We start from the raw sequence: 27,593 nt of genomic DNA, 5'->3' as shown, positions 1-27,593 counted from the left end.
GAACTTGGAAAGAATCCCGACCCTCCTGCCGCCTCTTGAACACACGACTCCGAGCCCTTCCCCACGGCTCAGACACCAGAGGGGGCCCGGCCTTGGGACCGAATGGCTCCGACCCGCTGCGTCCTCGCCGCCGCCTCCAACCTGCGGCCCCTCGGCCGGGCCGGGCCCGCCCTGCCCGGGGCTCGGGGGCGGCGCTGGGGGCCCGGGGAGAAGGCGCTGCCCCCGGAGCCCCCCGGCCCGCGGGGCGGGCGCTGCCCCGGCCCCACCGCCCCGGACGTCGCGTCGGCGGGGCGGGTGCGCAGTTCCGGCGGCGGAGCGAGGGCGGGGGCCGGGCAGAGCCGCCGCGGCCTCGGCAGCAGCTGCAGCCGGAGCTGCCGGAGCGGCGCGGGGGGCCAGGCCCCCGCCATGGAGATCGAGAAGGAGTTCCAGCGGCTCGACCAGGCCGCCAGCTGGGCCGCCATCTACCAGGTGAGGGGCAGCGCCCGGCCGGCTCTGCCCCGCGCCGAGCGGCAGCGCTCCCGCACGCTCTGCCCGGGGCTGCCCCGGCCCCGGGGGCTGGCCCTGCCCTGCCCTGCCCGGCCGGGGACCCTGCCCCGCTCAACCCCCGCCGGGAGGCACGGGAGGCCCTCCGTGCCCCTCGGGAGCGCCCCTGCCCCGCGGGCACAGCCCCGCTCCCCGGGACCCCCGGCCGGGCGGGCAGCGCGGGCAGCGCTGGGCGGGGGCCCGGAGCGGGAGGAGCTGCCCCGGCCGGATCCTCGGCCGCGCTCCGGGCTCGTCCAGGCGCCCAGCGCGGACATCAGTCCTCAGCAGCCTCTTAGAACTGCGCCTTCCGAGCCGCGGGGGAGGGAGCCTGTCGGATTTGCCTTTTGTTTTGGAGCAGAAAAGCGGTGATGGGCAGCATCGCATGCACCCAGCTTTGCAGTCACCTTAATCGTAGAACAGAGCCTAAAACAGCGTGTTAGTAGCACTTGTGCAATGTGCTGGTACTGGTTTTTTGTTATGTCTTTTATTGCATGTAGGTTTTTTGTGACATTTTAAAACACCTGCGTAGCAAAAGTGAACGCTTGCAGGGGTTTTTGGCTGCTAGGTCCAGTTTCACATACAAGCCACAGAAATTAGTGCTTTTATCTTTAAAAGTTCTTCGCACGTTTATCTAAAATGAAGTTTAAGAGAAGATGAAGTATATGAATGGCTGGGCGGATGCGTTCAGTCAGATCGGGCAGCATTATTGAAACATCCATTTGAATGTTTAGGCTGGTATATTGCATAAATTAATGAGTTGAAGTTCATATTTGCAACAAAGAAGTTGAGCTTTGCTTCCTTTCAGTATGAATTTCTCTGGTGATAGACCTCTAAAAGAAGGCGTGAAGTTGTATAAAAGTGAAATAAATGGACTCGCGTTTCAGAATCGCAGCAGGCAAGTTTTAAAAGTAATAGCTTGCAGGATGAACGTCTTCAGCTGTTTGACATTTAGAGGATAAGCATGAAATGTTGAGCATGCTTTTCAGAAGGTCCCTTTTTTATGTTTCCTTCCCTGCAGAGTGTCTGTGCTTTGCTGACTGTATCAGTTGAAAGTCATGTGGATATATGACGTTATGTTTTTGCTGAACTGTTCTGGACGATTTGGTGTGTTGCAGGCTTAGTACTCAGGAAATGATTTTGAGTAATAGAGCTTTGTAATGGAATAGGTCTAATTCTACAGGTACAATTTAATTACAGAAGTGAAGTATCTAAGGAGAATGAGGGAATGGCCCATTTTCAATGAAGGATCAGCATTCAGTGATATTTTTGTCCTACTCTCTTTGAATGATGTGACTCAGTAGCTTGCCTAAAGTGTGGCACAGCATGAGCTTTGGTTCAGGATTGAAATTCAATTAAAAAAAAATAAAACGACTAAAGTGATTCTTTGATTTGCATCCAACTATTGATATGCACAGTGGGTGGGGTTTTTACTTGGGTTTTTTTTCCATAAGATTGATTAGTAAATATGTGAATCTGTGTCATGAAATTCAGTTTCTCAGCTGTATCCTGCTTTTAAATCAGCTGTTGAAAATGACATCTTGGCAGGTCATGTACATCTGGAAGAACAATGTGCTTCTCTATAATCCATGCTTTTGATGTCTGGGCCGTGACATTAACAAAGCAGTTTTCCTACAAATACCAGGCTTTGCCTGAAGAATGCAGTAAGTAGAATAATTACATTATTGGTGCAGAAAGAGAAGCCTTCCCCCAAGTTCATTGTACCACAGGCTTCTGGTAGCTGGTGTTATGATTGTAGCTGCTAAAATCCAGAAATGTTCACCACTAATCCAAGTGAACATAATGCAATTTGCCAACAGGCCCTTCTTCTTGCTCTTGGCTAAATCTGTTACCTAGAGATACAGAGCTGCACAGCGTCTGGAGGAAGAGTTAGGAATACTACAGGGAGGTGAAGCTAATTGAAGGTATGGCTACAAGGGGACTTGTCCGGGTGCCACGTGACTTAGAAGGGTTAAAATTGTCCAAGCTTCTTTTTTTCTTGGACGAGCGGAAGCTGTGTTCAGCTGTGATAGTACAGTTGTGACAGAATAAAATTTAGATTACTTTTTTTTTTTTTTTTTCCCCCCAGCAGAAATAATCACAGGATGGGGACACAAACATTTCAAAATTAAGACCTCGTGTGGGTGATTTTGTGAGGACATGACTTGGGTACCACATGTGTAGTGGAACATTCTCCACTACAGCTGGTCAGAACAGGGTGAACACTGATGAAGTTCTTTGTGTTTTGTTGGTTTTGATTTTAGTTTTGGGTTGGGTTTTTTTTGTTTGTTTGTTTTTTAATACCCATTCTTGTCCGTTTATTTTCTTCTAGATTTACTTACTACAAGAATTCTGAGGCATGAGATCCTGTCAAGGTTGTTCAGGGATCTGAGTGATAAAAAGAACTGCTCAGGCTCTGGCTGTTGCTTGTATTTTAGAGAAACATACTTAGAAGATAACTAATAAAATAAGACCTGACCTAAGCATAAGAAAGGCCCATTCAAATTCAAATCCTCTTCCATAAAACAGTAAGTTAAAGGAACGTGATTAAACGTGAGCTCTGCCGTGTGCTCACTGTGCTAAAGGTGGGCAACAGAAAACAAATGCTTAAGGGTAAGTGAATGATACATATCCTGCATAAGTATCATTAGAACTATCTATTGGAATGAAAAGCATTCACTCTGGAGATGTCACAACAAAAAACCCATAGCCCAAAGCTAAGAAAAACACAGTTTAGGCTTGCTGTTAGAGCAGGTGAGAAAAAGGTAGATATTTGTCCAGAATATCAAAGTGACATTTGATATTCATTTACTCACAGTGAGTGCAATACCACATTTTCACAGTAATTTTATATGCAGAAATCTTTCGGAATTTTAGGAGGTATTTTAGTTTCTAGCTTCTTACACAGTGTGATAGAATGAGATATTATCTTAAAAACACAACCCTCAAATACAGGTAGGGTTGCTTCTTGTGTTTATATAAACTGAGTATGTTGACTTTAGCATGTTGGCCAATGATATTAATGTTGATGTGATTATCAGGAACAGTAAAAATACCTCTGAATTATTTACCATTCAACTGGGATTCCATACACTATGGACAGAGGCAGAGCTGACATTTGGGGACAACTCATGCAGAGTTTTCTATGTGAAGGGGCAAAATGAAACTAAAATGTGCACTCTTTTCTAATTTTTATAGTTAGTAGAATATAAAGTAAGAAAGAACTGGGCATAGTCTACATTTTCAAATGTATTTGGAAGTGGGTATCCTGAAAACAATTAACTGTGCTGCTGTGAACTCTGGAAAGCTGAAGTGTAGTTAAGAGTTGGGTTTGAGGCCTGTAAGAAACACATAATTGTTCGAAGTTTATTAATTTTTGAGGGTATTTTAAATATTAATGTGATCGTCAGTTTTTCCAACCCCCTCTCCAGGCTAAACTAAAATACTCCACATTATGAAAATGAATAAGCTTTACTCAGATGATGGGAAGAAGATAGAATGGTATTGTGGACATTTGGATCTCTCTCTGTGCAGAGAGAAAAGGCATGGGAAGTTTTTTACGTATTTACTGTCTCTGGGAAATATTTGTAGAATATGTAGATAGGTTTTGATGCTGAAAGTAAACTGTGAAATGGTTGACCCTGTAGGTTTGTAATAGTGTGGTTGTGTTGTGTATTTAAAGTCAGTGAACAGGAAGTCCTACAAGTGTTTTCGGTTTAGGAGCTGCAGGAGGGTTCAGATGTTGTGCTGCTGCATTTGGGTTACTGCTTTGCTCTGGTGCTGAGCAGCAGATAAACTGAGGCATGAGCATGACTTATTATAAATGCATCTTTGGGCTTTATTCTGCCAGTTCTTGCTGCTGCAGAGTGCAGGTCTCTGCATGCAATGCCTTGCCACTGCCTCATTCGTGCTCTGTTGATTCATCCGAGGCTTAGTGTAATTGGCTCTGGTTATGGAAAGCTGGTTTACAACTGAGAGTTGCAGGGAGTCTCTTTTCCTTCAATAAACTAGACATATTCCATGTTTTTCAGGCTGTGCAGCCACTGAATCTTGATACATGTGTGGAGGGGCAAACAGGGATGGAGTAGCAGAGTCTCCGTGGCTCCCAGAGTCATTATCCTCCCCTGAAAACCAGAGTTTCTGTTGAATTACTGGTCATGGTACATTTTGTGCTGTTAAAACTGGTTCAGAGAACTGTTACATTCTTCCTAGTGACTTTTTCAGGTCAAGATCAATTGTGTCTACTGCTGGCAAATGTGAGTTTGGGAGAGTCCTCTTACGTGGAGCTACTGAGCTGCTTAGTTTTGCTTGGTTTTCAGAGTCTAAAATATAAGTACTTGAACCCAGATCTTCTGTGATAGCATGCTGAAAGTAGAACATAGAAAAATGTTTTGGTTACCATTTGCTAAAAACCTAGGAATGGTACAATGTGCACACAGTGCTCCACCTGCTCCTGAGCACTCTCAGAAGGGTTTTGTGGTGTTGGTACTTCCACATGATACTTACTCCTCCTTCTCTGGGTGCTCGAAGGATAGATGTATAGAAGAAAACTTAAGGAGAAAGCAGTGTTGGCCACATGCCAAATACCCTTAAATTCAAATAGAAATAACCCTTGTAAGCAGAGAATAAAATGTGGTAGTGGTAGACCCAAGCATTTTTGAAACTAAAATAACTCTCTAAATATTCTGGGTAGGTTTGAAATAGTGGTACATCCTATGGTTAACTAAACATTAAAATGAAATCTTTTCTTGTAATGCTTTGCAGATGGACTTTCTCCATGAGTTCTCTTTAGCTGAGACTTTGTAAGCTGTGGTTTACACTGAAATATCACTGCTACTTTCTTGTAAACATGAGAATTATCAGGTTTTAGATCAGTGTCACTACTTATCTGTTTGGATTGTGAATTTAGCCTCATTATATACCTGCAGATACTAAGTGATTCCTTAACACTGAGAATTCATGTGTGATTCAAAGTGGACATCTTTGATGTAAAAGAAAATTAAGGAGGTAAGAGTTTGCAAAAAACAAGACCTGTAAGAAAAAGTACGAGCTTGAAGTCATGTCATTGCTTGTGCTCCACTGATTGTGAGATTGGGGGGGGTTGTTTCAACCACCAGATAATGCCACTGAATTTGTTTTCCCACAGTTAAATGAACTAGTTTTTCCTTCAGTCTCCACGTATGAAAAATGATATTTATATTCAGTGAAGTGGTAGAGAGCTATTTTTTTTTTTTAACTTTCATGCCCTTTTATAACAGAGGGGAAGAAACAAAAGACTTGCATTTAGTATCAGTATTCTGTGACTAATAATGTACTAAGGAGTTTTCTAGTAGGGTTTGGGAGTTTGGGGTTTTTTAGGTACTTGCACATGAGTGTGAAAGAAAGGTCAGCTCCTGTAATGCTTCAGACAATTTAGCATCATAAAGAGGTTTTATTCCTTGCAGTTCTGTTATTCCCTGTTCAGGCAAAGGCCTGTTGTCCAGCATGGAAGGGATAAGTTCCCTGCATAGGGGGAAAGTCTCTCAAAGTGTGACTTGAGTAGGAGGCTTATTAACAACAAATGGATAAATGTTTGAAAATTTAATATTGTGCCATAAACCTACCAAATTAGAAAAATAAACAAAACAAAACAAACCCCAGCCCCTTAGCTGGAGTGCTTAGAATGTTCCCAATGATTTTATATTAAAGTTTACTTAATTCTGCTTATTTTTGTAATACTGATTTGGAAAAAGGACAGCACGACCTGAGACACAAAACATCAGAGCCTTGCTTAGGGCTTGGTGTCATCTTCAGTGCTGATGTGAAGCGCTGTCAGTCTTCAGGCATTTTACAGAATTGCATTCGTTTAAAACTTCATTTTTTTAAAACGTTAGACTAGACTGAAATTATTAGAGTAGAATGTTTGTGTCTGCACCTCTGTGGAAGTGTGCACAGCATCAATGTCAGAGGAAAGCAGCTCTAGTGAGAGTTTTTCTCAAAGAAGTGAGTTTGTGAAAACCCAGAAACCACCTCTCTGCAACGTTCATAATTAATACAGACTCGATCTGCTCTCTAAGCTTGGCTGTGTACACCGCTTACCACTGAGGGTTTCGGGGGGTTATTTTAGTCATTGGTCAGCTTGTTTCGTGTTGATTTGCACAAGAAGTGTTTTTTTCACTCTGGTGCCAGCAGACATGTCCTTGCTGGTTTGACTGGGAGAGGCACTTTGATAGAGCATCCAAGTGCCTTTGTGTATTCCCTCTGTAGATGATGTCGTACAAAAGCCGATTCCTTTTCCCCCAAACCCTGTGCATTTAACTGTGCTTTTTCTCTCACCCACGCTGAGTACAGCTAAGATTCAACAGCTTGCCTGTCATATTGTACTGAGGAAAAGTGATAAAAGTGATTCTTGGAAATTCATGTGATTCTGCTAGTAGTGATAGCTGATCTACTTTCAAATTGAGTTTGTGCCTTCTGCATTTAAGAAAAAAGGTTCATAGAATAGCAGTGAAAAATCTGATGTCGTTGTTGGGAAGGAAAATGACCTGGCATAATATGGAACTTTTGGAAATGTTTTTAATGAATCCTTTTTCTCATTTTTAATTCTGTACGATCTCTTCTCATGTGCTTTCATGTTGGACAATACTTTATCCTAGAATATGGGCTTATTTATAGGTAATTTAGGTTTCCATAAGTTACTCGGTTTTGCATTCATAAATAGTGGAGTAATAAGTTAGTAAAGGGCTGCTACTTGTGAGAGCAACATAAATCCAACGAGCTTACTTGAGAGGTCTGTGGTTTAACTTGTAGCTAGTGTCTGTATGTTTTTAAACTCAAAGTATTTATCATCAACACCGAGTCAGATGCGATTGCTTCCAAACTGTGTGTTATATATTTTTCTCCAGTGACTTTTGTTTTTAGCATATACTCTCCTCCTGTCTGCTACCAGTCCTTGTTGGCATGATAAATTACGCTGTCCTTTTAAGCAGAATTCTTTCGGTGTCACTGATACTGAACACGTACCTTATTTAGTTGCTGATTTGTTAGTCTCTGGAATGAAAAAATACTTGGACGGTCCCACCTCCTAGTTGGGTGTATCTTTCATGGAAGAAATAAAAAGACCTTTGTACTGCATCCAACATTAATCTCACATTGAATTTACTTCAATAACACACTGATACCTACGTTAAAGGTCTGTTTCCATTGTTAGGAACTCAGTCTTGATTCCTGCTTTGTATGTGGGATGTCTTGTTTCCTTCTGTTAGGAGTCCCATAGTTGTCTCAGCTCTTGGTTGTTGTGGATGCTTTGGGAACATGTGGTTTAAGGGATCAAAAGTCACCTGCAGCACTGAGGGTTAAGAGATCAACCACGAAGATCATTTACCTGTTTCACTGACTGTGAAGAGATGGTTGAATCAGATTTGTATTGTTTGGTGCTGTCTTTTTCTTCTCTTTAGAAGAAGGTTGAAGCAGTTTGTACATCAGTAGACACAGAAAATAAGAAAATTTTGGTGCTTTACCAGGGGCGAGTGTGGAGCTGGGTGGATCCCGCTGCAGGCAGAGGAGATTCTCCCCTCTGGGCTGAAAGCTCACTATACTTAATGTACTGAAATAATACTACATAGTACTATTTTTAACATAAAATAACTGTTCTATTTGTGGTCTTTCAGGTGCTTTTTCTTGTCTCTGAAGTTCCCAGGATTTTATGCTTCTTATGTGAAGTACTTGATTCATGGAGTACTTGATGCTATGAGCCGTCCTACAAAAGACACTCTGTTTCTCAGATTCTTTATTTTTATTTAGAACAAGTGTTCTCCACATAAAGAGGAATGTTCTCATAACCTTCTTCCCTTGTGCACATTTGAATGAGAATTGCTTGTTTATATCATTTCTGATCCCACAGTAACAGGTTACAGTAGCATAAACAGTGTGACCTTTTAATGTGATGGCAGGAAGTTAAATGTGAAATCTATTTTAAAAATGCATCTTTGACTAAGGAAGAGTATACTTCCTTTTTCTGACAGGAAAAATAACCCCTACTAGTTCAGAAGATCTCGATTCCATTATACTGTGTGGGGCCTATTTTTTTCCACTGTCTTCTGTACAGTCATTGCAGCTGCTGGACGTAGGACTAAACCTCTACCATCCTTGTGTGGAATTGTCTGTCCTTGCTTGGCATTTGCACAGTCATCAATGACTAAAGGTGGGGGCTACAGGAAAAGCACAACTGACATGAGCAAGAGGGTTCAGTAAGAGGAACTTCTTTTGGAAAGAAGGAAAGGGTGGGTCATTGGAGCAAGAACAGGAAAAAAACTGCGTAGCTTATTAAACAGCTAAAATACATATTGACACGTTTGACAAAACTTCTGGGTATTCCAGAAATGGATAAATAATGGGGAGTTTTTACCCAGTAAAGAAAAGAGGAGTGGACAGCCACCCAGCTCTAGAAAATGTAATTGTTTGTTTCCTTAAGAGTTTAATTAAATTGGAAAGCAATATTGTCACTTGTTTTTTAACCTTGGGACAGTGGAGAATTTTCACACTAAATTGTAGTTTCTCTTAGATCTGTAGGTTGTTATGAACAAGAATCGTGTTTCAGCCTGTATGTGTTTTCATGCCCAGTACTGAAACCTTCTCAGAACTGGCCTGAAGTGTTTCAGGATCAGAGCAGATCTGCCCCTGTGCTGTTTCAAAGCTCGTATAGGAAATGTGTGAAGGGCAGTGTGTGCTGTGAACCAGCAGACCCATTCCTTTGATCCTTGCACATCACAGCACGAGCCGGGTCGGGTTGGTAGTGCCCCAAACACCCAGTGTTGGGGTTGGCAGTGAGTGCTGTTACCTCGCTGGCTCATTAATGATTTCTCTTCAGGTAGCAGTTGCTTTCTGTATCTCCCTGATTACTGACACACCTAAACACACAGAGATAAACCGGGAGGGAGCGTGTGGCAGCGTGGCCAGGGTTGGGAGCAGACAGCAGAGGCACAGACAGGTGGTGAGCTTGGGTAGTTGTCTTGGGGAAAGGGAAGGTGTGAGCAGCCCAAGGGTGCTCTGTCATCCTCTGGAGAAGGGCTCAGGAACAGGTACCCCCATGTTCTGGAGCTGCTTTCTTCTGTGTCCACCTGACTCATCTTGTTTTCACTAGAAGTGAAAGATTGGAGCAGGAGGTTGAAAATACGTGAAATCTTTACAGCTGCTAAGTTCCTGGATTTATTAGCCAATGTGAGAGCATTAGTGGAGAGGTCTAATCTTACCAGTCTTTTTTAAGGTTGTCAGGAAGCAGACAGAGCAGAAAGGCTTCATGAAAATGACTGACTTACGTCTTATTTGTCATTGATTTCGTGTTTATAATTTGTGTGAAGCTGACCATCAGGAGCCCCTGTTGGAGCCAAGCCCGTCAGGCAAGGCTTTGCTTGGTGCTCCATAGTCCAGTGTACAGGAGACTTCTCTGTGACTGACAGCAGGAAATTCCTTGTTTGCCATTGTTCTGCTAAGTTCTCTACCACATGAAATAAGGATTTGGGGTGGTAAAACTGTCCTGTGCTTATTATCTTTTAAGAGTAGATAAATAAGGTAATGTTGCTACCCTTAGTTAGGAGCAGACACTCATTTATTGTTTTCATGTAATAATAACTACATCTTTAGGGATTTCTTGTGCACAAGTCTTTGCTAACAATGTGTTCTGCATATAAATCTCTCAATACACAAAAGTCTGTCTTGGGATACTTAGAGAAAAAAAAAATCCAATCTTCTGGTAAAAATGTTTTGCCCACGGCACTCTTGATGTAAAAGGAGGCACTTGTGTGTGATTCTGATAATTGATAACATTATTTGTGGACCAGTGCTGGGAAGCCTTTAGTGCTAACTGTCTTTGAGGGGTGGGGAATGGAAAGAGATGTGGTAAGTATGAAGGTTTTTCTTGAAGATGTTTGGAATTTATTGCATTTTATACTGGTGGGTTTTTTTCTGTAAGTGTTCCAGATCTGTGCTAAGACTGCAAATGAGGGTTTGAGGTAGACACCAAGTTACAAAGCATGTTTAGTCGAGACTGATAAGTGGCTCCGGCTGGCAGGAAGTGGAGCATGATGAGCAAGAGCCTGGTGGAGCCGTGGGGTGTGGTGGGTTCGGGCAGCACTGTCTGGGCTGGGAAGGGGGAGTGGAGGAAGCAGTGGGAGCTGTGCCTTTCCACACAGGCTGCTGTCACTGTCAGAGGTAGAAGTTATTATGGTTGCTTGGCTTTGCTAAATCAATTGGTGTTCTCAGATTTAATTATTTTAAACTAGCAGGATGAGTAGATGCATTAAGTGGCAAAACTGTTTATCTCATCTGATCCATGCAACTTACTTTCACTCAGCAGTCTGGTTCATTAGCATGGGGAGGATTAACCAGCCCTTTGAAGGCCTGGCTCGTCGAGTTCTGCAGTCTTTTTCATGTGCTGGGGTGCACAGTGCTAATCTGTCCTGCATTAGGATGTCTGTGAACGCTTATCTTGATTATGTGATGTGCCTGTTAACACTGACATTTGTTTTTTAAACTCTCAGTTGCTTTCAGATGAGAAGATGTCCTGCACAGCTGGAGGTGAAAGCTCTCTCTCACTGCAATGACGGTTTAAACAACCTCTAGAAACAGGGTTGGTTCTGTCAGTGTCTTACAGTATTGCTTTGCAACTTGGAGAACCAGTAAAATACTGAATACATTCCAGCACGGAAGGTCTGGCTGGTTTGGATTAAGGGAGGGATTGTGTCTTTCCACTGGAAGCTCTCAGACCTGTTGGCATGAGGTAGATTTTCTCACACATTGTCTTTCCTGAAGACATACTTCTGTTCACCTTTCCTGTGTGAGGAACTGTGCTTATGACAAGTAAAATGCAGTATTGGTATCCACTGCAACTGAAGACTGAATGTGCATTTTTATTTTACTGCGTGGAGGGCTGTCAGTAAAGAGAAGTGCTCAGAACTGACCTCAGAACTGAGTAGCTTAGCTCCTCTGGATGTCAGTGAACAGTACATCTCTGCTGTAAGTATTTAGGGGTTAAGTTTCTCTTTCCAAAAATGTACTGACTTTTCTCTCTTATCCTTAGAACAGTTTACTACTCTGGAAGTAGTTGCATAAACATTCTACTTTTAAGAGCAACTTCTTTTAAAACTTGGTGTAGAACAGAGGTGTCCAACCATTCCATCCTGGAGCATGTGGGGGCTGGACAGTCTGTTCTGCCCCTCTCATCAACGAGTGTGGCCTGTGCAGCCCTTACATGACATGACAGTCACATAAGTCAGGTAACAACACGTGTGGGCTTGTGTTTGTGGGGTGAGGAAATGGAGTCAGTGTTTGACTTTCCCCCAAAACTGGATTTGGGCCACATATTGTGAGCTGAACGTCTCAGGTTCAGAGCACTGTAAAGTTTAATATTAACCTAGCTTGCTTTCCTGAACACATATTAGACAGTCATGTGAAAAACCAGGAGTATCCCAATTCTGCTTTATCTAACATCTGTTTTCAGCAGTACTGTTTGTTCTCAGCAGGTTTTTGTGTGCATTGCAGTAGCTTGGCAACCTGTAGGTTGCACCATTCAGTGAATTCAGTGCGCTTTTAATCATCACTACAATTTTCCTTTCCAAATTTGAATATTCTAAGTACAGTGAATTGGGCATCTGTGATTATAACAGCAACTGCCACGTTAAACAGATCCCAACCGAAACAAGCTGCTTATGCAAATCTGTAACCCAGCGACTTTCTTCAAATTTCAGTCCAAATGTCTTTCTTAAGAAAAGATTCTTACAACTTCTTTCTGGGAATGGTAGTTAAGCAGTTAGAGTTCCCAAATAGGGATTTGGGCAGTCTGCTGAAAAACAAAGCCACTAAAAGCATGACTGTTTGCTGGTTCTGCTGTAGGAGCAAAGCTTGAGTTTGACCTTTCCCTGCATGCAGAGGCATGAACAACATGGATTGTGCAATCCTGTTAATTGTACATTCTCTTTAAACTCTTTGGCATCTCGTTAGGTTAGAAATGATAAAAAGCTTTTGGTAGCAGTGTAATGGGCATGCTTTGGCAGAACGAAGCTCTAGTTCCATTGCTTGTGTACTTACTAGTGGCCAACATGGGGAAATATCCTTTTGCCATAGATTAGAACTTGCTGGAATTTTATATTATACCCTAATCTGTAGGGAACAAACAGAATGCAGGAGGGAGCCTCACTTACCTGGGAGGGAGCTGGTACCTGTCACATATGGTTCATCTTTTTTAGTGAACGGGGGTTCTTGATGCTAAATAAATGCAGTTTCCCCCCTCACACTTCTGACTTGAAATCTGCATCTCAAGAAAGCCAGTAAAGCAAAGTACAGTACAAATGTCTTCAAGGAAATGAAGTTCACCACTGAATAAGATGTGGATACCTTTTTTTTTTTTAATAGGTAATGTGGAGTTCACAACTTCCTATTAAACAATTCCAGCCACTTCCTTGCTCGTGTGTTTTAGTACTTCCTTTACATATGAGCTCATAACTTGCAGAATTTTGATGGAATAAGTAGAAAGTTGGAAATATGGCTGTTGCCTGCCCCATAGTATTCTATAAATACAAAAATAATACTGATGTGGTCTGAACATGTGCCCCATTGTAGTCACGATGTGACCTTATTCCCTTAACGTTGTCAAATGCAAAGACAAATTTAATTTAGCTTTTAGATTACTGGAGATTAAATAATAATTAGTAATAAAGATTACTGGATGAACAAAACCATTCCTGAAAATCTGTGTGTACTGAATAGATCTACTTCATGCATAAATTTTGTTGCTTTAAAAAAAAATCAGTTTAATTTTAACATAGCATATGGCAAGCTGGTGTCTAAAACTGCTTGAACTGACTGTACTTTCTAAAGGCATATATAACTTCTTAAACTCCAGATAAGAATTAAGTCTTAGAAAAACTATTTTAATTCGTATTTGCTTCTGTGAACACCAATAGCTTGTTTATTCTATCATCTAACATTAGATAAGATCTGAGTTTAGTTTTAGTCAGTGGTGGAGGTAGAAAATGAGGCTTGCAAGCGTGCTCTGTGTCCATAAAATCCTGTTTTCACGATGGTGAGAGACTTTCAGACCAACTCAAATCAAGAAAATAAAAATGAGGCAAACTCCAGAAGTTCCGATTCCTAAGTGAGAATCCTTTTGTTTCTGGTTTTGTGTCATCACGGAAAATAGGCCATTGACAATTATCTAGAAGTGCCTTTGTATTTAGGAAGAGTTTCTCACCAAAACCACCAGGGGAATGCAGGATTCCCAGGCCTGGCTCCCTGTCCCCTTCCAGTGACAGTTCTTTTTTCTGTAGTGCTGTTGGTGGGGTAGGGGAGCTGTCTAAAGCTTTGTTCCCTTGCCTCGAGGGACCAGGGGAGACAAAAGCATTCCTACCAGAGCCTAAAAAAATGGCTCAGAGAAAACGGCCTCCCTTCTGCAAGGAGAAATCCAAAGTTGTTCCAACACAGCTGCCAGGGCTACAGCGAGGGGGTTGGATTCCTGAAATGGGAGTGAGGAACATTGGCTCCGAAGTTAGAAACCTAATGAGTTCGAGCATCCCAGATGAAAACTAATCTGCCTGGAGAGCACAAGTAGCATCATCACAGCAACCAAGAGGTGTCTTCTGCCTGTCTTCAGGGGGGGAATTCCTTAACTGGGGCGTTTGCACCACTCCTGAGTGGCTGTTCAGAGAGAGAGCAGATCGAAATCACTGGCCTGTCTCCTCCTCATTGAAACCCTTTAATGTTTTAGCAGTTCAAGTAGACGTAAATGTTTATTTTGGAATGTAATGCCAACAACAACAACCAACTTGACATTGGGGTATTCAGAGGACAATAACAGTGATATGAAAAATGTGTGGTATTTTCCTTTGTGAGCCCTAGAAGTATATTTTTGCAGCTCTGGGTCTCTAATGAGCCAGGGGTTATGTGTGTGCACACTCTCACATTCAGCCCATCTTTTCCCTTTGCATGCAAATGCTGATGTGTTAATAGCATAACAAAAATGAATTGATGATAAATCTGGGAGTGTCTCCCACTTTCCCTATTACTCATTGCATTGACTGTGGTTTTAGGTGGTGTTAAGAGGTGCCAAGTCAAGTTATTGAATTTGTAAAGAGCTTGATAAGTAAATACAAGAAGAAGTTTATGGCTCTGACAACAGGATTTGTCTTTTCAGGTGCATTTAGTGCTGTAAGGCCTCTCTGACATGGATGAAGTTTTTGCTTTGGTCAGATGGTGGCTATGTAGCCACCTGTCATTCCACCTACTTTGTAACATTCATTTCCAGCAGCCACCAAAATTTCTGAGGTCCTACTATTTCCTGTTTTCAAGTAGGAATGTAAACTTCCTTGGTCTTCATTACTGGTAGCCCCTTTAATGTGCACAGTGGCACCATTCACAAGAGGTGTCTGTTTTCTTCTGTTGGAACCTCATCTCTCTGTGACAGAAAGCATAACAGGCTGAAAAGTGTAAGAAGCATCGTCCTGTTTGCTAAATCCAGTGTTAAAAATCCATGTGATCTTATTCAGAGAATTGTCCTGGTGCTAAATGTATGGATATAAAATCAAACTAAGAAAAAAAATCCAACCTCACCACTGGGAGACTCTTAGAGAAACCTTTTCTTTCTCTGACCTGTTAGGATTGCCTCGAGGATTAGAACTATAGAGTGCCTCAGAGCTTGACAAATAATTTTTTTTATCTCTGCTGGATGAGCAAAATGATGGATTTAGGAGTGACGATGACTTTGTAGTATCTGGCATTTTCCCACATCACGGGTATTGCTCAGGTCTTGTGTATTTTGTAGGTACTGTGCCTGTCCCCAGGGCTGCATCCTGACCTTACTCCTAAAATCCCTGATGCTCCATGGATGCTCCCTAATTAGTTTCAATTAGGGACAAAAGGGAAAGCTAATTAGTTGGTGAGGTTGTGTTCTCAACGTATTTGTGGTTGGTGTTTTGGGAGTGCTTTAAACCACCTTCAGCTCCTTTCCCAGGACTGACCTCTGGTTTAGCAGTGGGCTCGTGCCCTGTGCTGGCAACCCCTGCACTGTGGCTTTCCCTGGGGAAGGAACATGACCTGTGTATCATCCCAGTTGGAATGTCTGGGGAATCACCCATTGTTTGGAAGCTCTGGTTTGTGTTGTGCTTTCATGGATAATTTCATAATACATCAGGAAAGAGGCTGTGGGAGCTTTGGATGGGCCATGTTGTGATGGAGCTGCATGTGTACCCTTAGAGCTGGAATGGTGTTCTCATGCTGAATTTGGTTTTCTCTGGTACCTGCTGGTTCTGGTGTGTGCTGGGCAATTAGATCTCTATCTCACATATCGTATCTTAATTTGAAAATGACCTTGACAAAATGAAGATCATTGGGGAATTGCAGCCTACCCTTCTCTCCTTGACAGTTCTGGTATTTTAACAAGTCCTGCCTGTTATTGATGAGCAGGTGTCACTGTCCCTGGGGAATACTGGAATTGTCTAGTCGTCTGTTAATGTGACCAGTATTTCTAAGATACAGTTAATAATCTAGATGTGTTTAACTCATGTCATCTACAAAAGGATTAAAAATAATGCTGTGGTAGCTCTGCAGTTGTTTGAGTTTAAACTGCTGCTAAGACAACTTCTCAAATGTTGGCCTTTCTTTTTAAAAAATTAAATCTAACATTTGCAATCTTACTTTGTTTCTCTAAAATGTTTGTCCTGAGCAAAATGACTGCGGTGTTTGTCTGCTGAGCTGCTAAAGTGCTGTGCTGTTTGTTTGGTTTTTAGTCAACATACTTTCCAGGAAAAGGTGAAAGGACACAAACACCACAGACAAGTTTCAGTTGCAGCTCAGTGCATGTGAAGTGTGTCTTAATCTGAAGTGAAGTTTCTTTTTAAAAACCTTACTGGAGGCTTAGTAGGAAGAGTCAGACTTGAGCTCCTCAAATGCACAGGGCTGGTTGCTTTCAAATTCATTTGTGATGTTACTCCTCAAGCCCACAGAGCTTGCTCTCTGCTTGAATGCTCTTGGCAATTGCAGTAGTTCTGTACAGTTCATTAGATGAGCCTGTTAATTGTCTTCCCAACACATTTAAGGGGCCTTAAACCGTGATGGTAGATCCAGTACTAAACAGCTGCCTGGAATCTCTGTAGGCAGAAGATGATGATGTCCTTCTCTGTCAGTTCTCTAGTGGCCTTTCGAATTTCTTGTTGACTTTAGGAATAATGACACCAGATATTCTGAAAGTTTGTATTCTTTTAGTTGCATGCCCAGGCAAGTGGAAGAGCAGGATGTGTTCAGAACTAAAAACCTTAGAGCAGACACATGCATTGGGGTCAAAAATGGGAGAGAAGGAAAAAGAATCTGTAAAGATCCATCCAGCTTTTAACTGGTGAGACCTCGAGTCTGTTGCCTGGTGAGGAAACAAGTCTTACGTTTGATTATCTTATCTATTAATCAAAATAGTTCATTTAACTTAAGATTAAATAGTGGTAATGGATTATGCAAGCATTTATGGCATTAGTACAGTCTTGCTTTCTTAACATTAACTGAGGTTATTAATACTAGCTCTGAAAGAGAGTAGAGGACTCTGAGTGACTATAAATAAAGTTATTCTATGGTTCCATTTCATCTACAGTGTTTTCAAGTGCATCTCTTGTCCTTTCCAGTTTGAAACATGTCATTTGCAGCTTGTCTAAACTCTAGAAAATACCTTGGTTATGCTTTGCTTTTTTTTAAAGAGCTACCACCACCAAAAATAAAACCAACAAACCCCAAGGCTTTGTAGGCTTCAGGGAGGACAAAAAGACATATAAACTGTAAATACCAGAAGGTAGGGGAGGAATGAGAAAAGCTTCTTCTCACACTTTTCCATAGCAAAATTTGATCTGGTTTTGTCCTCCCCAAAGCCTGCAAAGCCTTGGGGTTTGTTGGTTTTTTTGGTGGTGGTAACTCTGTAAAAGCTATAATCCTCTTAGATGGCTTGTGAGATGTCAGAATGAAAATATTAGGTAACTAGGAAAGCAGGTCTCTGTTTATAACCACAGTTGTCGGTCTGTGAAGCCTGGAATACCCTACAGGCCAGGAATGACACGTTTTTAAACTCACACAAAACCTATGCTGCAAACAAATTAAGGTCTGAATTTGCTAAGCAGGCTGAATTCCTCTAGGAGTTATGTGGATATCTGGGCTGTCAGATGCACCAGTCTGTTTGAGAGGAGGTTAAACCAAAACTCTTTGTGTAGAGATCTGTAATGTTTGGGCAAATCAAGATCTGGATCTCATCTCCGTGGTTATTTTTCTTCTTAGAGAAGAAGAGTAACTGAGTTAGAACCTCTTGACACTTTAATGAGAGTGTGGTTTATTTCCTGGCACTGACTTTGTTTGATGAGACAGATAGCAAAGCTTTTCTTTTGCACAACAGCTGTCAAGAAAAAAGCCATTTTGTCTTCTCAAAAGTCTATCCTTCCAATAATGTCCAAGATGCACTCCTGGAGCAGATTGACTATCTGGGAGGAAGAAAAGGAATGGATGTGAAGAAGAAGAAGGGAACTTGGGTTGTTTTCTTACAGTGACGCTCCATTCAGTTGTTTCCTGTTTTGGCAGTGAGTACATGGCTACAAAACAGCAGAAGCTGAGTGTTCCTGCCAGCAGCTCTGAACTTCTTCTGTTATGGGTCATAAATTTCAAGGACAAACTGTATTTTGAACTTACTGATATTTGAGAAGTTTCATGTAATTCTTTAACCTGATACTAGAGTTTCCCTGGCTCTGCTGCAACCCTCAGAAAAATCAGAATTGAGAAATCAGTTTTCACTCGTTGCAGATGACATTGGAGCAATACAAGAATCTGAGCAGCTGAGCTGTGCAGAATTGCAGAGCTTTATTCAGCAGTGTCTTCCTTCTGGTAAAGGGCAACATAAATGTACTGTTAAAATTTGGAAGTGACACAAGCCTGTGTCTCTCCCCCTTCTGGAAAGAGATGCCCAAGGTGTAAGTAGGGTTCAGGTGCAGGTGTTTAATTGAGCATTTACAGGGTTTACTTTCATAAGTCTCTCCAGTTGGGCATGTTGAAACTAGTCAGTGGTGAGAGGCAATCTGTAATACCTGCTAGCTGGGATGAACGTGGGCCTAGGAGAAATGAGTCCGCTCTGCCACGTGTGGATATGATTTAATATCGCAGTCATGCCCAGTTTACATTCTCCTGGGGGGTTATTTCCATGCCTCCAACCAGCTGACCGGTGTCACAAACTCTGCATGGCTACATTGCTGCAGCCCGTTCAGATTGCCCCTGGAGTGCTGAATTAGCAAGTGGCTTTCTAGGAAAACCATGGTGCAAGTGTGTGACTTGTTTATTTATTTATTTACTTACTTGAACCTGGCGTAATAGGTTGTTGAACTTTAAACAAGCCTATCCCTTCCTCTCTCTGTGCTGTTTGACTTCAGGAAGAAGCTTGGCGTACCAGGGAACTGGTTTCTTATTTTTCACGGAGATTAATAAACAAACAAACAAAAAAAAAAGTGTTTTACTTGAGAGCAAAACTAGGAGACCAGATAAAATGCTTTTAAGGAGTATTAAAATCCACATTTATTTCACTTACGTGGCTAAAATTCTGCAGCTGCTTAAGATTAATGATGTGTGATGCAGCTGTCTGTTCATTTATCTGATCTTTGGATTACCTTCTTCTTACCTACAAGTTATATCCTCATTTCTTGTGCTTGCCCAAATATCCTGATGTAAAGCTTAACGTAGGATAAGAAATCAAATCTTCCTTGTCAAAGCAGGTTACTCGAGCAGTTGATCTTTGTGTCCTTTACATCTTGGCAAGGCTCCCTTGCTGGGGAGTCAGTTTGCTGCTTTTCAGGGACTCGGTCTGCTCCCTTACATGCTGAATCTGAAGACCTGTTCCTGTTTGTGGGTGTTTATTGTGGATCCCTTGGGACTGCTTGTTTTTTCTTGGGGTGTTCTCCGCAGGTCTTTGCCCCCTCATTGAATCGTTGAGGTATTTCCATTCTGAAATCAGTCAGTAGTGACATCTCAGGAAAAAGCACCTTACACTTGATTTTATTGTAACTTGGGTTTACTCCTCCACCTTTTACAGAAGCCTCATCATTTTTTTTCAGTGCCAGCTTTAAGAGGAAACCTTTTTCTTTTTTTTTTTTTTAAGCTTTTAAGCTAAAATTACTTTTTTATTTGTCTTTTTATACTTGTGAATTGCTTTCCTTAGTGTGACTGCCTGAAGTAGATGGATTGGGTGCACTTCTGTGGCCCCTGATAAGATCTTGGCAATTGCTGCTTCCCGAAGGAACAGAACTGTTAAAATGACAATATATCGTTATCTCTTAGTCTGAGCTACTCCAGAGTTTATGGTGCAATTAAATAGTGTGATCCAATTGAGCCCTGCTGCAAGGCTCCCAGGGAGGCTGACTGATGAAGCTGAAGGCCTTGAGACTGCACCTTTAGTTCCTCTTCTGGAAATACTGATATGTAAATCCACACAACGTTGCAGTGTGTGTGAATGACTGCCCTTGCATTCGAGTCCTTTCTGTGCTGCAGGAATTGTGAGGTGATGGGCCAAGTGGAACCCATTGGTGCAACTGAGATGGATGTCACTGAAGAACTTCTTATTCCAGTCACCACTGCAAATTAACAGCTACAGGAACTTCCCATTTGAAGAACAGGGCTGCAGCAGACTTCCTCTTTCACCTCTGAAGAGTTTGGGGCACTTGCACAGGGTACAGGACTAAAAGCCAGGAGATGAGTGGTGTGGAGTGACTCATGCTCCAAACCCGAAGCATTTGACTTGGGAAAACTGACTGCAGTTCTAGCCCTTCCTCTTTAAAGTTTTATGTTTCGTGACCTTTGAAATGAAATGTCGAGCTTCCTTTTTAACAGACAGGATCTCTGCAGTGTGACTTGGTGTGATTCAAGATTTGTAACTTTATCAACCCCTGCGTTTTCATCCACTGCCTTCAGTTCTGATGGCATCGCTGGCTCCAAGTTCCTCATAGCATAATAATTCCTCATAGCATAGTAATTCTTCATACCTTAATAATCCCGTGCTGTGGATGATTCTGCTTCCTCCAGCACAGAAATCCCATGGTGCTCTTAGGAACATACTCTGAGCCTGCCCAAACTCCAGTGAGTCCCAGTAGTTACGTGACTCCAGCAGGACCCAGGGCCAGAAGTTTTTGACAAGCACGCCTTTAACGTGGCCACAGGACATTGGAGTAACTTGGCACTGGGTTGTTTCTCTCCAATAATTTTCTCCATTGAAGGCCATCTGATTTTCACTGAAGTCAACTCTGTATCCTGGAAGTGATCTGGGATGATAAATTCTTTTGATCACTTCAGATGTTCTAGCAACTGCTGTAGCCAGAAAAAACAAAGGGGAAAAAAACCACCCAAACCAACAACCAAAACCCCAAACCACTTTTATCCCATGTTGCTGAGCAGAGTATGCCCCATGTTTTCAGCATGGATTTGATCACTGAGCTCCAGGATATTCTATTTTATCATGACTATTACACTCAGAAATGAAGTGTTCTGTGCTGGTTGGATTTTTCACACAAGGCAACAGCTTGCCTGTTGCCATATCTGGATCTCTCATTCCCATCCCACCGCCACCCCATGTTTTTTCCTGTTTGTTGAAACATGCTCCAGAAATATATTGCCCTTTTTAAATTGTCTCTTGAAAGCACATCTTTCTTTTCATTTTCTCTGTGCCTGTGGGAGTTATGCATCTCCTAGAGCTCCCTTATTCTTTCAGGACCTTTAGACATTGTTTCATCTTGAAAAAGATCTAATATTTACTGGTGAGGTAACAGCCAGCTCTCTATTCCCTGGACAATAAATTACAGCTTCAATTCCTTAAATACTTCGATGTAGGTGTTTGAGTCTGTGAAACTCTCAGAGACTGGGAGGAGATTCTATGTGCACATACATGTGCATGCCTAAGTATAGTATTTTTATATTAGAATGTCTTTGTATAATTCCATTTGGGTAAGGAAACATTTGTTCCATTTCTGTTTTTTAGAAGAAGGGACAGTTCTTTTTAAATTTGTTAATGCTGTGAAAGGAAACAGTGTACATTATTGCTGCTGCTAATTTAGCCCAGTATTTACAGAAAAATGCCTAAGGGATTTTGGTTTGGTTTGCATTTTGCTGATTTTATAATATGAATCCTGAGTTGTGGGGTAGTTGTGCTGGTTTGGTGTTGGTTTTCTTTTTTTTTTTAACTTTTAAAAAAAAATAACACATGTAGGCTCTGTGGGAAATGTGGTCAGAGATCTAGAAAACCATTTTTCCTTTTTCCCTGGTCTTGTCTCGTGTTAATCCTCTGCAGTCATGACAGAAGAATAAACCCCTGTAAAATACAAAGTCCCCAACCTGGTGTCAGAGACAAATTTATGAAAACACCCATTTTAGCTGCTTCATGTTTGAGATATTAGGCTGTGGCAGTGCAGATCATGTTCTCCAGACTGCATTCCTCACAAGCAGAAATACTGGCAGCCATGTGTTAGGTTATAAAAAGCTGGCAGCTGATGTCAGGGCTTATTTCAGTGAGGAGCTGTTTTGGAATACTGTACTAATTTTGGGCAGGTTTATGTAAATTAGAACTCCTCTCAACATGTAGCATTCAGTGTACATTGATACATACCTGAATAATGCAGCAGAATAGATAAGCAGGTAATGTGCTGCAGCAGATAACCCATTTTAGAATAATCTTTGGCACTGTACATGATTCTCTATGCAGAACTGTGTTTACACAGTGTTTATGTGCAATGGGAAGTTCTGTTTCAACAAACTGGGATTAATGTCCAAGGATGGCAGAATTCTTTTTATTTTAACTTCTGAAATTGCCTCAGATAGCTGAGCTACCACATGCATCTGAAAAAAACCCGACTGAAAGAATCCCAGGTGTATGGTTGAGATGATAGGTGTGTTTTAGCTGAGCATCTGAGTTGGATACAAATAACTTTGGCCATTTGCAGCTTTGTGACATCTTGCTCATAACTCCAGGTAAAGGTGCAAGTGATCTTAGACAAATCACCACTCTGTTTGATGCCAAGGGGGGCAGACAAGATATTTTTTTTTATCACAGTGAATGTTTTCATTGCTGCTGAGTCAGAAGCACAATTGATATTTTGACTGATGCTGCAAACAAGTGTCTGTTAAATGTTCTACTTTGTTATTATGCAAACTCACAATATTTTAATACAGAAAGAATGTTACTGTTGTATTCTGATACATTCCAACTCGATTCTTAATTTGAAGCCTGAAGTGTTCTCTGGCCAGAGCTCCCACACGTGAGGATGTGAAATCACACGGGTATTTGTCTTAAAATAGCTAATGGTATGAAATTTGATGGATTCAGATCTAACACTTTATTTTTTTGTTCAGGACATCAGGCATGAAGCCAGTGATTTTCCATGTAAAGTGGCCAAACATCCCAGAAACAAAAATAGAAATAGGTACAGAGATGTCAGCCCCTGTAAGTACACTTTCTTTTCCATTGTTTGTAACAGACTGTTGACCTCTAATGACTTCTAACACTTAAATGTTCTTTTTAAGGACAAGAATCTCTTAGGTGGATAAGCATCCAAGACAGCTCTCTGTGTTAATGTATTTATTTGTGGGATAGATGTCACAGGATGCCATTATATATACTAGAGCAACATAGAGTCTGTATTTGTGGGCAGAAAGCTGAAGAAAGAAACTCGTTTTACCTCTGAATTCTTCTGCTGGAGAGGAAGGGTGGCTGAGGCAGCATTGCTGCAGTTGCAGGGGTGGTTTGTGCTGCAGTGTGTTCACTCCCCAGGGCATCCTGCTGGTCGGCACAGATGGCAGCACTGCCCCTCGTGGGAGGTGGGCAGCAATCTTGCATAAAACATGACTGCTAGAGAGAAATCTAAGCTAATGAGCTGATTGGAACAGAGAAGGGGATGGAGGCATCCTCTGTCCTTGGCCACCGTGTTCCTGTGTGTCAGAGAACTTCTGTACTTGGTGCTTAAAAGTTCCTGAAGCCTTTGGGGCAGTCAACCAGAACAGTAATGCTGCACGTTGTTTTACTGAGCAGTTCTAATATCTGGGGTTGTGAGTAAGAAATGGTTCCTTTTTTTTTGCCTTTAGATAAAACTGCTTCCAATCTGTTTGGCTTTCTTGCAAAATGTGGGAATCCTTGAGCAAGCTGGGTTTGAGTGTTTAAGCTGCAAGAGATAAGCAGTTGTGTAACTCTATTTATTTAAAACCAGTAACTCGGTAACTGTACAAATAGGTCAGTGTGGTCTGGTTTGCAGATTACTGTGGGGATTATTTCAGATGCAAATGCTTCATTCTTGCAGTGTGTTCTTGGAAGGTGAAGGGCAGGCCTGTGTTCCCTGCTCTGCTGTGGTGCTGTTCTTGCAGTACCTACATTGTATTTCCAGTTAGAAGCCCAGGGAGCACCTGAACTACCTGGGATTATCAAACCCTTTTCATTCTTCAGAACAGCTCAGTTTTTTTGACCCTAACATCTTATGGGGTTGTGCATGGATTCTGCTGTGTTGCCTATACATTAACCAGTGTTTTCTACTTATGCTGCAGTTGATCACAGTCGAATTAAGCTAAACCAAGGTGACAATGACTATATCAATGCTAGTTTGATAAAAATGGAAGAGGCCCAGAGGAGCTACATTCTCACCCAGGTAATTGCTGGCAGTGGTTAATAAAAATCATGTGGTGGCTGGAGTTTTTTCATGGGTTTTGTTTGTTTTCTTTGTTGTAAAGTCATTTAAGTGCATATAAACATTTGTATGTGGATAAACATATGCTCAGCTCAGAGAGGAAAGCCATGAAATGCAGACTTCAGTGATGGGAATGTGGGAGCAGGAGGGCAGTGGCTACTTTTCCCTGGATCTGTGAATTGCACCCCTGTCTATACAACAAATTTAAAAATACCCAGATACCCTGTTGCCTTACTCTGAGAGCCAGCAACTGTGCCAGGATTCTTGTTTGTCCTAAATATTCCGTGGAGACTCGTTCTGATCTCTGATCTTGACTTTTTTTGTTTTGTTTTTTTTTTATCCCTTCCTCCCACACTTTAGATAAAGGTAGATTGGGATTAATATTTTCAAGTGACAGCTCTTCCTTCCTGTTTGTGGAGAGTAAAGATAAATCTCCTAAGGAAGGAATGGCCAGCCCAGTTTCAGTGTGGAAATGGTTCTTTGCACACAACTCTTACTGCACCGATTCACGTACACAGGGAGGTTGATCACGGGGGTGAACTGGGATGTGGGATAGTTGAATGTGCAGCTGACTGGTACAAATTCTCTGTTCTGATCTGGAATTTATTGGCTTTGAATGGCTTTATTTGAATCTGAGGACCCTGGCCTGCTGTTCTGTTGGAGCAAAGGGATGGACAGCAAATATGAGGCACAGTAATGCTGGTTTGTGTTGCCCAAAATTCAGAACAGTAACTTTGGAGTAGAAAATAGCGAAGAAACATAGCACAAACAGGAAGTTTTAAGGAAATCTGCTTTGTGAAATGGATAGTACTCTTTAAAAGGAGTTATCACTTCGCTCAGTCCCAGAGCAGATCCATGAAGGTTCTGGAAAACCGTGTCATTTGTTGCTGATCTGGCATCATTTCAGTGTTTTGAGTGTTTATCCATTCAGTCACGTAATTTTCAAGTATCACGAATAAGGTTGATGTATTGCAGAGTAGTTAATTCTGCTCTTAGTCAGTCAGTGGGGTTTTATTTCCCCATGACCTTTGTATACCTTTCCTAAGAAAATGCAGCATTTTTCACTCCCAGTTCTGTTCTCACAAATGAGACTCCATCTCTCTTCCTCTTCTGTGTGGGGAGAAAAGATGAACCATGCTTTCATGGGAAGATTCATCACATGGAACTTAGAGCTGTCTCACTGCATGTTTTTACAGTTTTAAATGAGAAGTTGCTTGTTACTTGTTTAAATCTATTGCCCAGCGCAGTAACTGTTACTGGGGAACAGTGCACTGACAGTTACAGAAAATAATGCTTATTTCTGGGGATTCTGTCTCTGCAGGGACCTTTGCCAAATACTTGTGGTCACTTTTGGGAGATGGTTTGGGAACAGAAAAGCCGTGGTGTTGTCATGTTGAACAGAGTGATGGAAAAGGGATCCGTAAGTACTTACCCAGCTCTAGCTCGGCGCTCGTCACGTGGTCATGGGTTTGGTTTAATAAAAAACCCAACTAAAACCAACCCAGAGAACAGGACCAGATGACTCTTAAGTAATTTCATCTAAGCAGTTATGCCTAGAATTGAATACTTGGGCAAACTGGTGTTATTTTAAGTAATTTACCATCAGATAAATAGAAAGTGTAGTCAGTTTAAAGACATTTGGAGGAGGGATAGTGAGCATGTTGGGGATCCACCAGTGATAACTGGGTGGTACATGCTTTTGCATCATCAGGAAAAAATTCCCAATAATCAGGAAAATTCTTGGGCAGTGAGTTGTGCTCCAATAAACTGCAGTCCTAATTTTTAAGCGTTTTGCTGTTCTTTGTAGTGCAAGTGTAATTTAATCTTCGGAAGAGACGCAGTAACCGTATTTTTCAATATTTTCTTCATTTCCAAGCATTCCTGCTCTTTCTCAGCACGTTCTCAGTTTTGAACAAAACGAATTCCTGTGATCCCTTGGGCTGCTTCCACTGCTCAGCAAACAGCGCTGGGAGCCTCTCAGTGGAGCCCAACAAAATACTGTTTACAGACACGTTTGTGGAGAAATCAGACCCAAAGCCAACTGCTGTGTCCTTAATACAAAACCAAACAGAAGTGCAGAGAATTAGAAGCGCATTCTACACCCCAATAAACACAGTGCTTCCCTTCTCTTTGGTTGGCTCACTTAAGGCCCTGGCATGCAGCAGTCTTTGCAAAACTAATCTCTCTGGGAGACTTTTTGATGAGAAAATTGAAATTCAGTCAGAAGTAGGTAATGGGAATGTTTGCTGAACACAGGAGGTTTTTGTTTGGCACTTCACCTTTAAACTGTGCCATGTAAAATCAAAATGGTCTCACTGCTATATTTATTTTCTGTGGTGAGTGGATGGAGTAACCCAAAATCTCGTTTGATGTTACCCCTGGAAATTAGCAATGTGGTCATTTCCTATATGTAGCTTATTCACAGAACTCATAATACTTTTCACAGTGTATTCTGCTCTTTTTAACATCTATCTCTTCTTTGAAACTTTAAATCTTTGACGTGACAGTAATACAATGCAGAGTGGGCTTAAAATTCAGATTTTGGCAGACTGTTATGAGAGCTTTTGTACTTAGTTATTAGATTTTAGTTTAGTTTTTTTTGACACAAGCTAAAATAAATAACGACTTTGGAGATTTTGATTGGATTTCCCAGCTTCTCAGTCTTTGAGCTTTCAGATACCTATCCTCAGTCCTTAGGTGTTTTCGTGAGTTTAGAGTCAAGGTCAAAATAATTTGGCTCTTGCAAAAGTGGAGATGTGGTTCTGCAACATAAAGGAAGACTGATACTCTTCACACTGTAATTTCTGGTCCTTATAATAGAAGCAGATGAAGAAATTATCTCATAAGAAAAGGTTGTATATAAGGATGTTTCTTCCTTACCTTTGACACAGACATAAATGACATTTGTATGGCTCCTGTTTGTTTTTAGATAAAGTGTGCACAGTACTGGCCACGGAAGGAGGAGAAAGAAATGTTCTTTGAAGACACAAACTTGAAACTCACATTGATATCTGAAGATATAAAATCCTATTACACAGTACGACAGCTGGAGTTGAAAAACACCACCGTAAGTACAGGATCTCATACAGTCCCATCCCTGGCCCTCTCAGGGGAGGGATCCACCTCCTCAGCAGCAGGGGCTTGGAGAAGATGGTCAGGAATTGTACTGAATTTGGTGATTCTGTGTGAGCCTCAGTTTGTGTGCTGTGGAAAGGAAACTCTCAGATAATTTATTTAACGTACCTGGGGAAACTCAAAGCCTTTCGGTGTCTCAGCCATACACTGAGCGATACAGACTTCTGAGCTGTACTGAAAAAACTAAACCATCTTGTAAAGAAGTGCATTTACTTCCCCAGTTTGCTGTGCCCCAAAAGGAGACCT

At 41.8% G+C, this 27,593-nt stretch overlaps 1 protein-coding gene across 1 annotated transcript in view; it reads left to right on the top strand.

Annotated features, from left to right (window-relative positions):
• The first annotated feature begins 320 nt into the window (after positions 1-320).
• The window catches only part of PTPN1 (protein tyrosine phosphatase non-receptor type 1), a 33,593-nt gene continuing 6,320 nt past the window's right edge, over positions 321-27,593 (top strand). Inside the window, exons 1-5 of the mRNA XM_050314105.1 lie at positions 321-468; positions 22,891-22,981; positions 24,073-24,173; positions 25,534-25,632; positions 27,142-27,279. Of these exons, the coding sequence (XP_050170062.1) occupies positions 406-468; positions 22,891-22,981; positions 24,073-24,173; positions 25,534-25,632; positions 27,142-27,279 (492 nt within the window). The 5' untranslated portion in view covers positions 321-405. The remainder of the gene's footprint in view (positions 469-22,890; positions 22,982-24,072; positions 24,174-25,533; positions 25,633-27,141; positions 27,280-27,593) is intronic.

This window comes from Myiozetetes cayanensis, unplaced genomic scaffold (genome assembly GCF_022539395.1).
Source record: "Myiozetetes cayanensis isolate MyiCay16 unplaced genomic scaffold, myiCay2020 scf19, whole genome shotgun sequence".
Classification (NCBI taxonomy): Eukaryota; Metazoa; Chordata; class Aves; order Passeriformes; family Tyrannidae; genus Myiozetetes; species Myiozetetes cayanensis.
This window is presented reverse-complemented; position numbering and strand designations above follow the sequence as displayed.